At 39.9% G+C, this 14075-nt stretch overlaps 1 protein-coding gene across 2 annotated transcripts in view; it reads left to right on the forward strand.

Annotated features, from left to right (window-relative positions):
- Positions 1-11116, forward strand: part of PTPRB (protein tyrosine phosphatase receptor type B) — a 113927-nt gene extending 102811 nt beyond the window's left edge. The window contains exons 33-34 of one of the 2 annotated variants that reach the window (XM_032645138.1): positions 7648-7768; positions 9701-11114. In XM_032645138.1, coding sequence (XP_032501029.1) covers positions 7648-7768; positions 9701-9723 — 144 coding nt within the window. In that variant the 3' untranslated portion in view covers positions 9724-11114. Of the gene's footprint in view, positions 1-7647; positions 7769-9700 lie in introns of both variants that reach the window. The other variant, XM_032645139.1, reaches the window with a different exon arrangement.
- Positions 11117-14075: the final 2959 nt, after the last annotated feature.

Consider the following 14075-nt stretch of genomic DNA (forward strand, 5'->3'; position numbering starts at 1 on the left):
TCGGGCTCTAGAACGCAGTCTCAGTAGTTGTGGTGCATGGGCTTGGTTGCTCTGTGGCATGTGGGATCTTCCCGGACCAGGGCTCGAACCCGTGTCTCCTGCATTGGCAGGCAGATTCCCAACCACTGTGCCACCAGGGAAGCCCCTGGATCCCCTTGTTGTATAGCACATATTAATATCCTGCAGATCCTCATATTCTGTTACACATTTGGGAAAACACTGTCGTCATTGCCTCATACAGGCAGGGCCCACACCCAGGACCCTCTATCCCCAATTCCATAATAAAATTTTAAATATTTTATTATGAAACTTTAAAAAAATACATGAAACTAGGGAAAATATTATAATGAATGTCCATACCCAAACCCCAGTCTCTACAGTTATTAGTATTCTGTGTTCTTTTTGCATTTATAGCCCACATACACCGTTCCCCCAGCCCATGACCTCACTGGAATATTTTAAAGCAAATCCTACTAATACTGTGTATTTAAAAACATATATATTTAATATATTTTTATATTTTATATATTTATATATTATGCATTATTAATAGTATTATATATTTTACTACATATATATTTTTACAGTTATATATATATTTTTTTACAGTTAAGGACTCTTTAAAAATCATGACCACAATACCATTATCACACCTAACAATTTTAATCATAATCCCTTAATATCATCTAATATCTAGTCAGTGTTAAAATATCCCTAATTATCTCAAAAATTTCTTCTTACACTTAGTTTGCGTTAGAATCCAAAGTCCATACATTGTGTTTGGTTGAAGTCTCTTTTAAATTTCTTTTCATCTATAACAGTCCTCCCTCTGATTTGTTTTCTGTGCCATTTATTTGTTAAAGAAATCAGTTCATTTTCCATAGATTTTCCCACGTTCTGAATGTGGCTGACTGCTTTCTCATAATGTATTCCATTTTTCATAACGTAAGGTAATGTATTCCTCTATTTCTCATAATTTTTGTCAGTGGGTCATTAGATCTAGAGGCTTCATGAAGTCTCTAGACCACATGCTTCGTGGGTGGTGCTGAGTACTTCCTGTTGCATCATATCAGGAGGCACTTCCTGTCTGTGTCTCTTCTCCATGCTGATGAAATGACAATGGTCATCCACTGTAACATTTCCCATCGGCCTTTCGCTTAACGGTTTTGGCAGCCACTGACGACCACTGTCTAGCTCTGTTCTTTAATTAAGGGTTGTAGAATTATATCACACTATATCATCATTGTTTTCCTTCAGCTTTTTCCACAAGACTACAAGTTCCTAGAGGGTAGGAACTTGTTTTCCTTTGCTCTAACCTCAATATTTTTTTAATCTATTAAATGAATGAACAAATATCCTACAATTATGCTGCTAAAAAGTCAGCATCAGTGTTCCATTACTAATTTGTTTTCATTTTCACAAACTCAAACCATACTTAATTTGTAATTTGGAGAAGAGGAGATTATCACATTATAAATAATCGCAAGGGGTGTGTGTGTGGCGGGGGGTGGGGTTCAGGCTCCCTGGTTATTGTCAGAGCTTCTTGGGCCATGTATCACTTCTGTACACCTGCTCAGAACTCTGGAGATGCATTTTGGCAAAGAATAGGCACCCCCTACTGTAAATATCACTGGCTAACTTCCAGGGCAGGGGCAACACGATATGCCAAAGCTCTCCCTCCTCCTTGGACATAACTCCTCTTTCCCCTGTTCTCTTCCCCTTTTCCTCCTAACCTCTGCAGATTCTATGGTTCTCGTTCTTCAGCCTGCCTTTTCAGTGTTTGAGTTCCCGAGGGTCTGTCCTCAAGGCACAGCTCTTCTTTCTCTCCATCTTCATTCTTCGTGATGTCCTCCACTCCCATGGCTTTGGGAACCACGTAGATGCTCACATGTCCCAAATCTCATTCTCCTTCCCCAGCATTCACCTGAGTACCTGCCTCCTGGGCAGTTCCACCAGGAAGCTTTACAGTCATCTCATCTCCAACTCAAAACCCTCAAAACCGAACTCATTATCTTTCTTTAAAAACGTAAACAACAGGGACTTCCCTGGCAGTCCAGTGGTTAGGACTCCGTGCTTCCATTGCAGGGGGCCCAGGTTTGATCCCTGGTTGGGGATCTGACTTCTGTTCCCACAGTTCCCATAGTTACATCTGAGCAGCGACTAAGCCCTGTACATTCTACCAAGCATCTTTCTCCTTGTTCTAGTCTCTCGACCCTGCCTTTGCCCAGCTCTTCACTAACCCCCAGCGGGCCTTCTCAGTAGCCTCCTTGTGGCTCTCCTGCCTCTAGCTTCTGCCCTAACAGCTCCATCACCACTGCCACCACCAAAGTGCTCTCTCGCTGTGTCAACTCCCTGCATAAAAATCGTGGAAAGCTCTTCATTGCTTTAAAATGAAGCTCAAGCTCTTCGTAGCCTGGTTCCAACTTATTTCCCCAGTTTCATGTCATAATGCCACCCATCCCCACTGTTTTAGGGTCTGTCAAAATTAAGGAAGGCTTCCCTCTCTGGGCCAGAATCAACAATTCTTTTGATCATGCTGAATAAAGATTGCAATAAGATAGAAATTTTCTCTTTCCTTTTTCTCTATCAAACAAAATCCCAAACAATATCCAGATATTATCTGTCTTGCTTGAAGGCTCTGCTGAAGGTGGGCTCCTTCTACGGTCTTAGATGCTCAGAACCGGCACCGCTCACTTGGTTTTGAGAGTGAGTGCAAAGGGGTGCGATCCACAGCTGAGCCCTTGTGGGTGATGGTTCCAGCAAAGGAAAAAGGACATTCTGACATCCCCTGTATTACTTTTCTGGGTCCACAGAGAGAGTCAACTTCAACTTTATTCTACCTTATTTGAGAGACAAAGGGGTGCAGGGCTTCACAAGTTTTGATAAATATATTAAAGAGCAAAGGTTTCTAAACAAGGAGGCATTAGACAGGGAGTTTGCGAGTGTGTCCCTCCTTCTTTTAGCTGCTGAGTGTGTCCCTCCTTCTTTTAGCCTGGCTTGGGGCATGTTTGCAGCCTGACTCTGAGAGAGACACTCAGACGGAGCAATAACTTGTTAAAGAACAATAGGTGATAGTAACTGTCCATCAATCTTATCTGCTCCCCACGAGGAGGAAACAGTGGGATGTTATGGGACTCAGTGCTCATTTGGGGAATTGTCCTGGGAGTTTCCCATGACCTATGCACCCTACATTTTAACTACACTAGACTTCTCACAGCTTTCAGAATATATTTGCACTTTCGTGTTATTTACATCATTTGGAATATCCTATTTCTTTGCTCAAATTCTTAACAAATGTCGCCTTTTCTCTCTAGCTCCGTATTTTCCTCCCTCCAAAGTGAACCTGATGGCTTCTTCTCATGTATGAAGCTTTATAAACAGTTCTGTCTTACGTTTATCACTTTATAGTTATTTGTCCACATACCTGCCCCTCTGCTAAACTGTGCATTCAGAGACCATGAAAGGCTATAAGTACAATCCTATAAATATTATCTCATACTACAGCTATCGGTGAAGTTGAATGGAACTAAGGCTTCACCAGCTTGCTGGACATAGGAAAATGATCTTATATGACGTGAAGTTCATACATTAGACTTTATCTACTTTTCGTTAAGAATAAAGTGGGACAATGAGGTATCACCTCACACCAGTCAGTATGGCCATTATCAAAAAATCTACAAACAATAAATGCCAGAGAGGGTGTGGAGAAAAGGGAACCCTCTTGCACTGTTGGTGGGAATGTAAATTGATACAGCCACTATGGAGAACAGTATGGAGGTTCCTTAAAAAACGAAAAATAGAATTACCATATGACCCAGCAATCCCACTACTGGGCATATACCCTGAGAAAACCATAATTCAAAAAGAGACATGTACCACAATGTTCATTGCAGCTCTATTTACAGTAGCCAGGACATGGAAGCAACCTAAGCGTCCATCGACAGATGAATGGATAAAGAAGATGTGGCACATATATACAATGGAATATTACTCAGCCATAAAAAGAAACGAAACTGAGTTATTTGTAGTGAGGTGGATGGACCTAGAGTCTGTCATACAGAGTGAAATAAGTCAGAAAGAGAAAAACAAATACTGTATGCTAACACATATATATGGAATCTAAAAAAAAAATGGTTCTGATGAACCTAGGGGCAGGACAGGAATAAAGACACAGACGTACAGAATGGACTTGAGGACACAGGGAGGGGGAAGGGTAAGCTGGGGCGAAGTGGGAGAGTGGCATGGACATATACACACTACCAAATGTAAAATAGTTAGCTAGTGGGAAGCAGCCGCATAGCACAGGGAAATCAGCTCCGTGCTTTGTGACCACCTAGAGGGGTGGGATAGGGAGGGTGGGAGGGAGGCACAAGAGGGAAGGGATATGGGGATATAAGTATACATATAGCTGATTCACTCTGTTGTACAGCAGAAACTAACACACCATTGTAAAGCAGTTATACTCTAATAAAGATGTAAAAAAAAAAGAGAGAAGCACAACAACAAAAAAATAATAATAATAAAGGAAAGTTTTAATAAAGCACAAGCTAGGGAGAAATTCAGGGGAAATTTTGATTCTAAAGTTTAATGCTTTCTTGCACTCCGATTTGACTGTATATTTTCCAAAAGAAACTATCAATGTATTGCCCTTACCAGTAGGATAGACCCAGTATTTGACTAAAGAACATGAACTACCATTATTGCTAGGTCAAGTATTGTAACTGCCTTTAAGATTTAAAGATCCAAGAACAAAGGAGAGAGATGAAATGTGAATAAAGAATAAAGGAATTCACAAGAAAAAAAAGCAAGTGGGAACACATTAACAATCTGAAGGTTTTAGTAGTAATCATTTTCAAAGGGGTATTCTGTAGGGAAAGGAAGAATTTATATTTAAGACAAGGCAAATTAATGAATTTTAACTGGTTTCAAAGCCCAGGGTGGATCATTGTTGAAGAATTTATTAATAAGACGTAGCATAGAGGTACGACAGCTCATTCACAGTCAAACTCTAAGTTCTCAAACTCATTTAATATCCCAGTAGAATTGAAAATATGAATTATGCTTTGGATGGGAGAAAACAGGGAAGTGTCAGTCTATAATTTGGTGGATTGTTTTCAAGATGACAGAAATGATTGCCTGTACTAAAAACCATTTTCAGGAGAGTACCCTTCTTGAATTTTCAAGATCAAGGTGTCATAAAACACTCATAACAAGTGAGCTCGGTTTGTGAGCAGAAATGCAGAGAGTGGTTATTAATATTAACACAGGCCTCACTTATGATTGATTGATTTCTTTGAAATATCCTAATCTAATGATTATAGCAGACCTATATGATGAGGTCCAATGAGTAGATGACCACGCAGCCAGGGGCAATGCCTAGTGCCAACCCATAAAAATAAATACTTGTCCACTTTTAAAGATCATTGATGAGGTAAGATTTTATAGTCTCCCGTTGTGTCTCAAACCTTGATAACACTCCAGAGCTGACCACATGGATCACCTTAAACACAGGGTCTAGTAATGTTTTTCAATATCCATCTAATTGACAGCAATACAAAGTCTAATACAAACCATTAATAGTCAAAAGATGTTAGCTGTAGAAGAGACCTTGCTCTCCTTGTTTTATAGATGGGGAAACTGAGATCCCCATCTAGGCCAGCTGGTGGCAGACTGCGAGCCCAGGGTCTCTGATCTGAGCAGTGCTGTGTCACTGAGGGAGCCCAAGGCGGAGCACTAAGGTTACACAGACATTCATTCCCTTATTAGACAGCTCGGTTGGTAGTAAGGAAGGGGGCCCAATGCACAAGTTTGGCCGCCTATGGCTGAGCTTCTGTTGTCAGTGGAGGTCTTTGTGGTGTCCTTTTGGTCACCAAAACACTGACTCTTCTGTACTTGTTTCTATTTCAAAGTAGTTAGTTTCTAAACCACAGACAAGACGCACGATGCTTCTGCACCCAAGTGGTGACTTAGGTCAGCAACAACCAGACCCATATCACTATACCCTGGTAAATGGGTCATACAGACATTCAGAGGAGACAGAAATTGCTTTTCCAATCTAGGAGAGTCTGATAAGCCTTCAAAGCAACACAAAATTTGTCACTTTCTCACACAAACACATAATTATATTTAGGTTCTGCTTACAATACTTGCTTCAAAAATTCAGGATAGACTTGTTTTCATACAGGTCGAAATGAAAGTGTGCTGAATTAGTCCATGACTCTTTTTATGAAAATAACTCTGATATGTGACCAGATTCCATAGCTTAAAATTTGGCTGAAATTTAGTTTTGTCTTGTTCTTTATAACTCATTTTAAACATTACATCTGGTTAACTCTTCGCTCAAATTCTGACCCAAGGAGAGGTGTCGAAGCAGCTTAGAAACTTGAACTAAAAGAATTCTCATCTCTTGAAGCACAGCCATCATCGGCAGACCATGCATAAAAATATCATTCTATTTGTAAAGAATTTAAGCATTTCCTAAAATAAAGAAAAGCTGCACAAAGGAGAGCACAACCTTCTCCAAAGGGACAGCAAAAAAAAAAAAAAAAAAAGTAGCTTCCAGATAGCTGACAGGTGGGTCTGGCCTCACTGTGTAAGCCTCTGTGGTTTTCTGCAGTCAGCCAACATGTTTGAGATTCTTCCATGAGTCAGACTCAGATGCTGAGAGAACCAAGATGTACACACCTATTGTATACACCTCCTTTTTCTCACCATACTCCTCCTCAAAAGGGAATGAAATAGCACAGTATGCAGTGAAATGATTTTCTCATTCAACAATGCAATGAAATTAGGTTTCATCTAAGAAAACTGGTGTAGTGAAAAAGACATGAAGTTTGGGTTCACACACCCAGGATTAAATCCTAGGGTCCCATTTCTCAGCTACGTGACCTTGAAGAAGTTACTTAACTTCTCTGAGTCTCCACTCATATGGATGATTATATCTACTATATGAGGCTGTCAAAATAATCAAAGGAGATAATTTATGTAAAATGCATCGCACAGTTTTTGGCATTCATTTGTATATTTAATAACTATTTGTGGAGGACCTACTATGGCCAGACATAGTTGTAGGCCCTCACGGAACATACTCTAAATACGCACGTACAGAAAAAAAGATGAATAAACACCACCTCTCTGCCCATTATCATTATTCTATCCTCTGTGGTAATAGAAAGCAGTCACTCTTCTACATACTAGAGACCATTAGTGAAGGGATGATCAAGAAATTTGCTAACCATATAGAATCCCATTACTGTTGAGGTTTGGTGAGACTCCCTTGTCTTACTTTTTTTTTTTTTTTTTTTTTTTTTTCATTTATTTTTGGTTACATTGGGTCTTCATTGCTGCACATGGGCTTTCTCTAGTTGTGGTGAGTGGGGGCTACTCTTCGTTGCGGTGCGTGGGCTTCCCATTGCGGTGGCTTCTCTTGTTGCAGAGCACGGGCTCTAGGCACGCAGGCTCAGTAGTTGTGGCGCACGGGCTTAGTTGCTCCGCGGCATGTGGGATTTTCCCGGAGCAGGGCTCAAACCCGTGTACCCTGCATTGGCAAGCGGATTCTTAACCACTGCGCCACCAGGGAAGCCCCCCCTTGTCTTTCTTATGCTTGAAAATTTGCCTTCCTCTGACATGTCTTCTGCTTTTTCATAGTGTCAGTATGTATACCTACATCAGTGTGTAAGAGATGTTCTCAGAGCAAGGAAGCTACGGAGTGAACAAGAAAACCCCTTGTTTCCAATCTACGAAAATGTGAATCCAGAGTATCACAGAGGTAGGAGCTTACCTCACTAATTTATAAGTTTATTTATCAAAATACAGTGGATCTGGAAACCATTAAAAACCTCAAGCTTTTCCAACGTGCACCGCGCATCTCTTCTTCTACCCAAAGGCTTGAGGGAAATGCCCTCACAAAGTGGCAACAGGGAAGAGAGGCAGAGTGGGGGAGGAGAGCCCCCATAGTGGAGCACAGACTTCACATGGTATCTCTTCCTAGGTCTGGGGTGCCCTCTACTCAGGACTCGGCTTAACATTTCTAAGGGATAAGGCTCAGTGCTAAGAAGGATGCTTTGAAATAGCAACTGGGAGTTCAAATTGTAAAATCCCTTTGGAGAAGAACTTGGCCACGTGTATCAAGGTCCTTAATATGTTCTTTTCACCCAGTATTTCTACTGCCACCCTAAGTACTGCAAAAGCTTTATGCATGAAGCTTTTCATAGTTAAAGGTCTGAGTGAAAAAATCTAAATGTTTAACTGTGGAGGACTAAGTACACCACAGTGCATCCACTGAGTAGAACACGATGCAGTCATTAAGAATGATATTTTTAAAGATATTATAATAGTATAGATATTCTCATAAATAAGTTAAGTAAGAAAAGAAGAATGTAAAACAAACAGAAATAACACATAAGGGGGAAAAAAAAGACTGGAAAGAAATATACCACAATACTAAATAACTTTCTCTGAGTAGTAAAATAATATATGATTTTTCTTCCATTTTATGTTTTTTCTAAATTTCCTAGAACAAGCATGTTACATTTTTTAAATGACAAATTCAGTAAAAAATATGTATAAACTTTGTAAGGCACTGCTTTGATCAGACAATAGTTAATTGACACAGGAAGGGTCTGCCTTTTCCTACTCAGGACCATCATTAAGATCTAATTTAGCACATTGGCTAATTGCAAATTTGAAGTTACATTGTATTATTTATTACCAGCTAACAAATTACACCAAAACTTAGCAGCTTACCTCTATGTTTATTATCTCATAGTTTCTGTAGATCAGGAATTTGGGAGGGGCTTAGCTGAGTGGATCTGGCCCGGGGTCTCTCATGAGGTTGCAGTCAAGACATTGGCCAGGGCTACAGTCATCCGAAGGCTTGACTGGGGCTGGAGTGCTCACTGCAAGATGTTCACTCATGTAGCTGTTGTCATAAGTTTCAGTTTCTTGCCACACGGACCAATATCCACCTATAGATTTATTTTTTGTGGGGGGGAGACAAACATGATTTTAGAGCTCTTTTATCACCATTTCTAAATGCTCTTCAGTTTTATTAAGTTCTCTGCACCCTCTATACCCACCCATCTAGCCAGTATGTAAAATAGTTAATAACCTGTAAAGCACCCATACATAAGAGGGCTGCTACTTTAAGGGAGTTCTTTGTAAATCAGATAATCCTTTTGTTTTGTGATTAATTACCCCCTAATTTATCTGTATAGTAAACTGAGGTTTTTGCATAGCAGATTCTTTAAGAAGCTCCAGGATGGAGGGGGCTCTGGAGGATCTTGGAGGTTCCTTTGTATTGTTTTGACTTGTTTAAGAGTCTTTTTTTAGTGTGATCCTGGGTGCTCCTGAAAGAAGCTAACTATGGTATGGTTAGCTTCAGGCATCTGAAAATTAGGATTCAGGAACAGCTCTGGAACTAACTAGCATTCACAAGCCGTGTAACCCTGAGTGAGTTTCTGTGCCTCTCTGGGTCTGTGGGTTCATCTGTAAAACCAGAGGGGATAGACTGGAATCAGTAGTCCTTTCCAATTCTAGTAATCTATGGTTCTGAATGCAATGACCTGGGATGGTCTCATCCTAAACCATATTGAGTTTCCGTCGTTTCTGTGAGTCTTTGCCATTTGTCATTTTCATACACAGAAGAAACAACTGTGACACACCCTGCTCCAGCCTCTAATTCTGGTGTCCTTCCTTTCAGATGCGGGTTATTCAAGGCATTGAGAATGCACCTGGAGATCTCCTGGATCAAAACTATTCACTGTGTGATTTCTTCTTAAAAACTTGCTTCATGCCCTACAGAGGTGCAAGCTATTTCTGTTGATACTATGTATAATTTATTAATCTGGAGAATTTTAAAGAATTTATGTAATTTAAAGGTAACAGATATTATTGTACATAGTTGTATTTTGTAGTTTCTTCTGTAAATATGTATTTTTTCATAATGTTTAATATTAAGCTTTATATAATACTATTTTTCCACACTAAAGTGTTCATGGCTTGTTCTACATAAACTAATTCAACCAGTATCACAGGATGACTGGTAAAATGTGTACGCAGGTGCTTGCTGTGGTGGGGCCGTGGTTTTTACCAGTTTTAATCCTTACTGGACAGGATAAAGGGCAGGGCTGGACAGAGCAGGGAGTACAGCGGGCTTGGCTGCACTGCTGTCCCATGAATCTTAGGATCCAAAGATGATCCAAATGCGATTTGGACAAATATAACAATCAAAAGAAAGGACTGGGGAGATGCGATTAAGCAGCACCAAAGGTTAAATCGGTGGTTGTGCCTCAGGTGGTTAGTCTCTCCCCTTTCTCCTGCCTGAGGTTCAAGCCAACGTGGTCAGCTCATGGGCCACGTAACTTGCTGAGCAAGTCCAGGCTGCAGGGCTGAGGGTTCTGAGAGAGAACGACCCAAACAGAAGTGATGAATTCCCCATATGAAGAAGCATGCCATCTGCCCTCCTAACTGGAAACCTAGTCAACATGCAAAGTGCCATCCATAGTGATGGGAAACTGTTTCACTGCATCCACGGTGTGCTGTGCAAACACGCATCCCACACTGGGATGTGTGTTGCCCAAGGGACACATGCTCGTCTTTGTCTCATTTCTTGGGGGCTGCATTCTTGGAAGAGTCAAAATTGCACCCGTCACACTTGGTTTTCCCATTAAAAGAATATTGCGGTGGCATATTATACTCCTGATCAAAGGGCCTAACATCAATATCTATAGAAATGTCCTCAAACATCATATATCGTTAATTTAAAAAACACAAAAATTCAGTGGTGCTTAGTATAAAATTTTCCAAAAGCCTTTTTTAGTAAATCATTGAGGTCAAAATATAGGGTAGACACCTTCAGTTGCATTTAATATAAAAAGCACTACCTACTCTACCAAGTTGATCTTCAGTGTGTGTGCCTATTTTGACTATAACAAATTTCAGTGAGTCAGAAAGTGGGCATTGCCCTCCCCAAGGTCCAGTTCCGAGGGTCTTCCTGGAGAAAATTTGACAGGCATCTGCACGGTTATCCTCATGGCTACCTGAGAGATGAGTCGGGAATGTTTGCCTTTTTCTCACTACAAATTTCTCTGAAATAAACTTAAGAATTAGAAATCAAGGTTGTTGATCTCACAGCTTCATTTGCAGAAAGAGTACATTTCTTTTCAAAATGTATATTTTTGCTACATACTATAGAGTCCCATAAGTAATATAATGGGTGTCATTGGCATAGTAATGGAAAATCATTAAATATTCCTAAAAGAGTTATTTATAGTTAAGTAAAGCTCCACCCAAACTGGAAAAATTTCCAGGGCTCTTTGAAGTTTATGGAAACAGGAAAAAACTTTATAAGAATGAATGCGAAGAGGATTCCAAGTTTTCACAGTATCATCGTGCTCAATGCCCGTGTGAAATGACAGTGTTAGTCTCTGACCCTGTTTCGGGAAACCAGGTGGCTCTTCTAGAAATGAAAAGGAACAACATACATGTGAGTGTGGCAGTGGTACCACCAGGGAGAAAATAAAGGTCGGAGATTTATGAGATGTGGTGTCTATTAGGAATAACTTTCCCTGTATTAATAAGAAAAAGCAAGAAATTTAGAAAAACAATTTTAAGCTAACGTCGCTGGGCACAAAGCATATTCAAACATGGAAAGAAATTCATTTTTGGCTTTTCATTTATTCAGAAAAGTTTTAGTGCCTGCAACTTGCCAGGCACTGTCCTAGAAACTACACATTTCTACTTAATACAGAGAAAGCATCACAGTAATAATGCTGGGGTTATTGTTACTATTTTCAGTTAAGCCTGAAAGAGGGCCTCAATGAGGCAGTGAAGTTACCGAGCACCAGGGCAGCGGCAGCCTTCTGCGGACCACACACTGGCAAGAGCTGATGCTGCTTCTCTAGCAAATCGCTGGACCAAAAAGAGAAAGCAATTAATTGAACAAGTCAAGAATTCAAACCATAAAAAACCTACACGTCTGTAAAAGTAAATACCCTGGCATATCTGGGGTGGAATCAGAGTCATAAAAATGGACGTGACAAGGGAAAACTGTATGTTCTTTTAGTCTAATGCAGGACATATTTATTCCTACCCTCCACCTGTCTAATTTTAAATCTCCTTAGCAACAAATATTTCACTATCTTCCCTTCCACCACCACCAAAGACTAAATACATAATCTAGTTGATCTATTTATTAAATTTAGGAGGAGGAATAAAAGGTTTCCTTGACATTCAGCTCAATTGGATGTATTTTAATTTAATCCCATCATGTGTTATGTCTTGGTAAACACTCCGTTTCCTGTCGCGGTGGGCATCCTGGCAGTGCACCTGTGCGGTACACTTTAATCATCAAGCCTTCAAAGTGTTATTGAGCTATTAAATCTCAGAAGGGTCCCGTCTTGCATCTTAATAATTATTTATCCAAGTTCTTTATAATTAACTCCTTTAATCTCTACTCATTAAATCAATTTCGTATTATTCTGTTTTCTCTGGATAGCAGCCAGTTTTTCAGCTCTTGAATCAGATTTTTCTAAGGCTCATCTTCCTGTCTGGCTCTGCACATACTTGTCCTAAATAATTCACCAGCCCTTAACACTTGAGTCCCTCTTTTTCACTACTCTTCCCCTTCTCCCTTTTGAATGTGTTTGCTTTCCTAGTAGAAGGTGATTTTATTTTCTGTTCATCTTATCTCCTCATACCCTTTGGTATTTCATAGTCTTTTCAGGCTCCACATTATAGAAGAGATGATGATGATTTCACTTTTAAACACTAAAATGGCCACAGCACACAGCATATTGGGGACAGTTTTATTTGGGAGGGTCTTTAATTAATTTTATTATATCTTGGAAGAAAGCCCAACATGACATGTGAAAATAATATGAAACCACTAAGCAGATGTCCAGCAACACAAAATTAGACTTCACATGTTGTACTTCACACTCTGATTCTCTTAGTGTCTCAGGATCTAGGTTCTTGTATTTAAACACTCTCCTTACTTCTTGCAAGAAAGCTATCAGCCGTATATATACTAAATTCTCATTCACTTAGCTTTCTGCGTCTCTAAGGTTGGAATCCTGGAATCATAAGCCTGCCAGATCTGGATGACAGTGAGTGATAGAATCTGAGCCCCAACTCTGGGGTGCTCTAGAGTTTTAGTTCACACATGTGAGCCAGACCAAACCTGCCCTGGTGGGAAAAAGAAATAGGTAATGAACTGCTTGTTCGAGGTAGCAGTTCAAGGACTTTCCAGGTTCCATTTCACTGAAGAAATGAAAGTAATTGATCATCAAGACACAGTGGCAAGCAGGAATGGCTGATCCTCCCCAAAGTGGCTGTGAGCAAGGATTCAATAGTACCTCATTTCTGAAGAGACAGAGTGGAAAAGGCTGTTATCAGCCCAAATGCTGAGTATTTTTAACCTGAGATTTCAAATCATATCAAGTATTCAAAGATTGTTTCACATCAAGGGAAAAAAAATCTATAAACCGTGACTGCAGAAAATGAGTGAAATGATGTAAAGAAGGAAAAATATTTGAAAAGGGGGCTGTAAGCAGACACCATCAGGAGGAGGAAATGCCATCCCTTCCGTATGTCCAGACTGTTCTTTGGAGATGTCATATGCTTCTATTAGGGCGTATTATACTTTGGCGGGGGCGGGGGGGGGGGAGGTTCAGATGATTTAGCTGATTAAGCAATTGAATTGATTCATTTAGTTTTGTGAATTGACCAGGTGTTTGATGAAACTGAGTTTGGAATTCTGAACACCCTACCTTAGATTCTTGTAGTGGATGATGCCTTGGAAAATGTTTGGCCATTTTAGTTAAAATGCAGGGTAACATTTAATGCAGCCATGATAATAGCAAAAATCTGTTCTGTTCTAAAAATGTTTCTAGCAATGGAAATATTTCTGACTAAAAGAATACTCTTCACTTATAGGGAGGCTCCCTAGGAATAAATGTATGCAACAAAAATGAGGCCTTTTATTTTTTTAAAGGTTGTCTATATAGTTGCATTCATGAAATAAGAAAATTGTTGGTGAATGCTCTTAAAATAAAGGTTTATGTAATGGAAATAAA

This window comes from Phocoena sinus, chromosome 10 (genome assembly GCF_008692025.1).
Source record: "Phocoena sinus isolate mPhoSin1 chromosome 10, mPhoSin1.pri, whole genome shotgun sequence".
In the NCBI taxonomy this organism is placed as follows: domain Eukaryota; kingdom Metazoa; phylum Chordata; class Mammalia; order Artiodactyla; family Phocoenidae; genus Phocoena; species Phocoena sinus.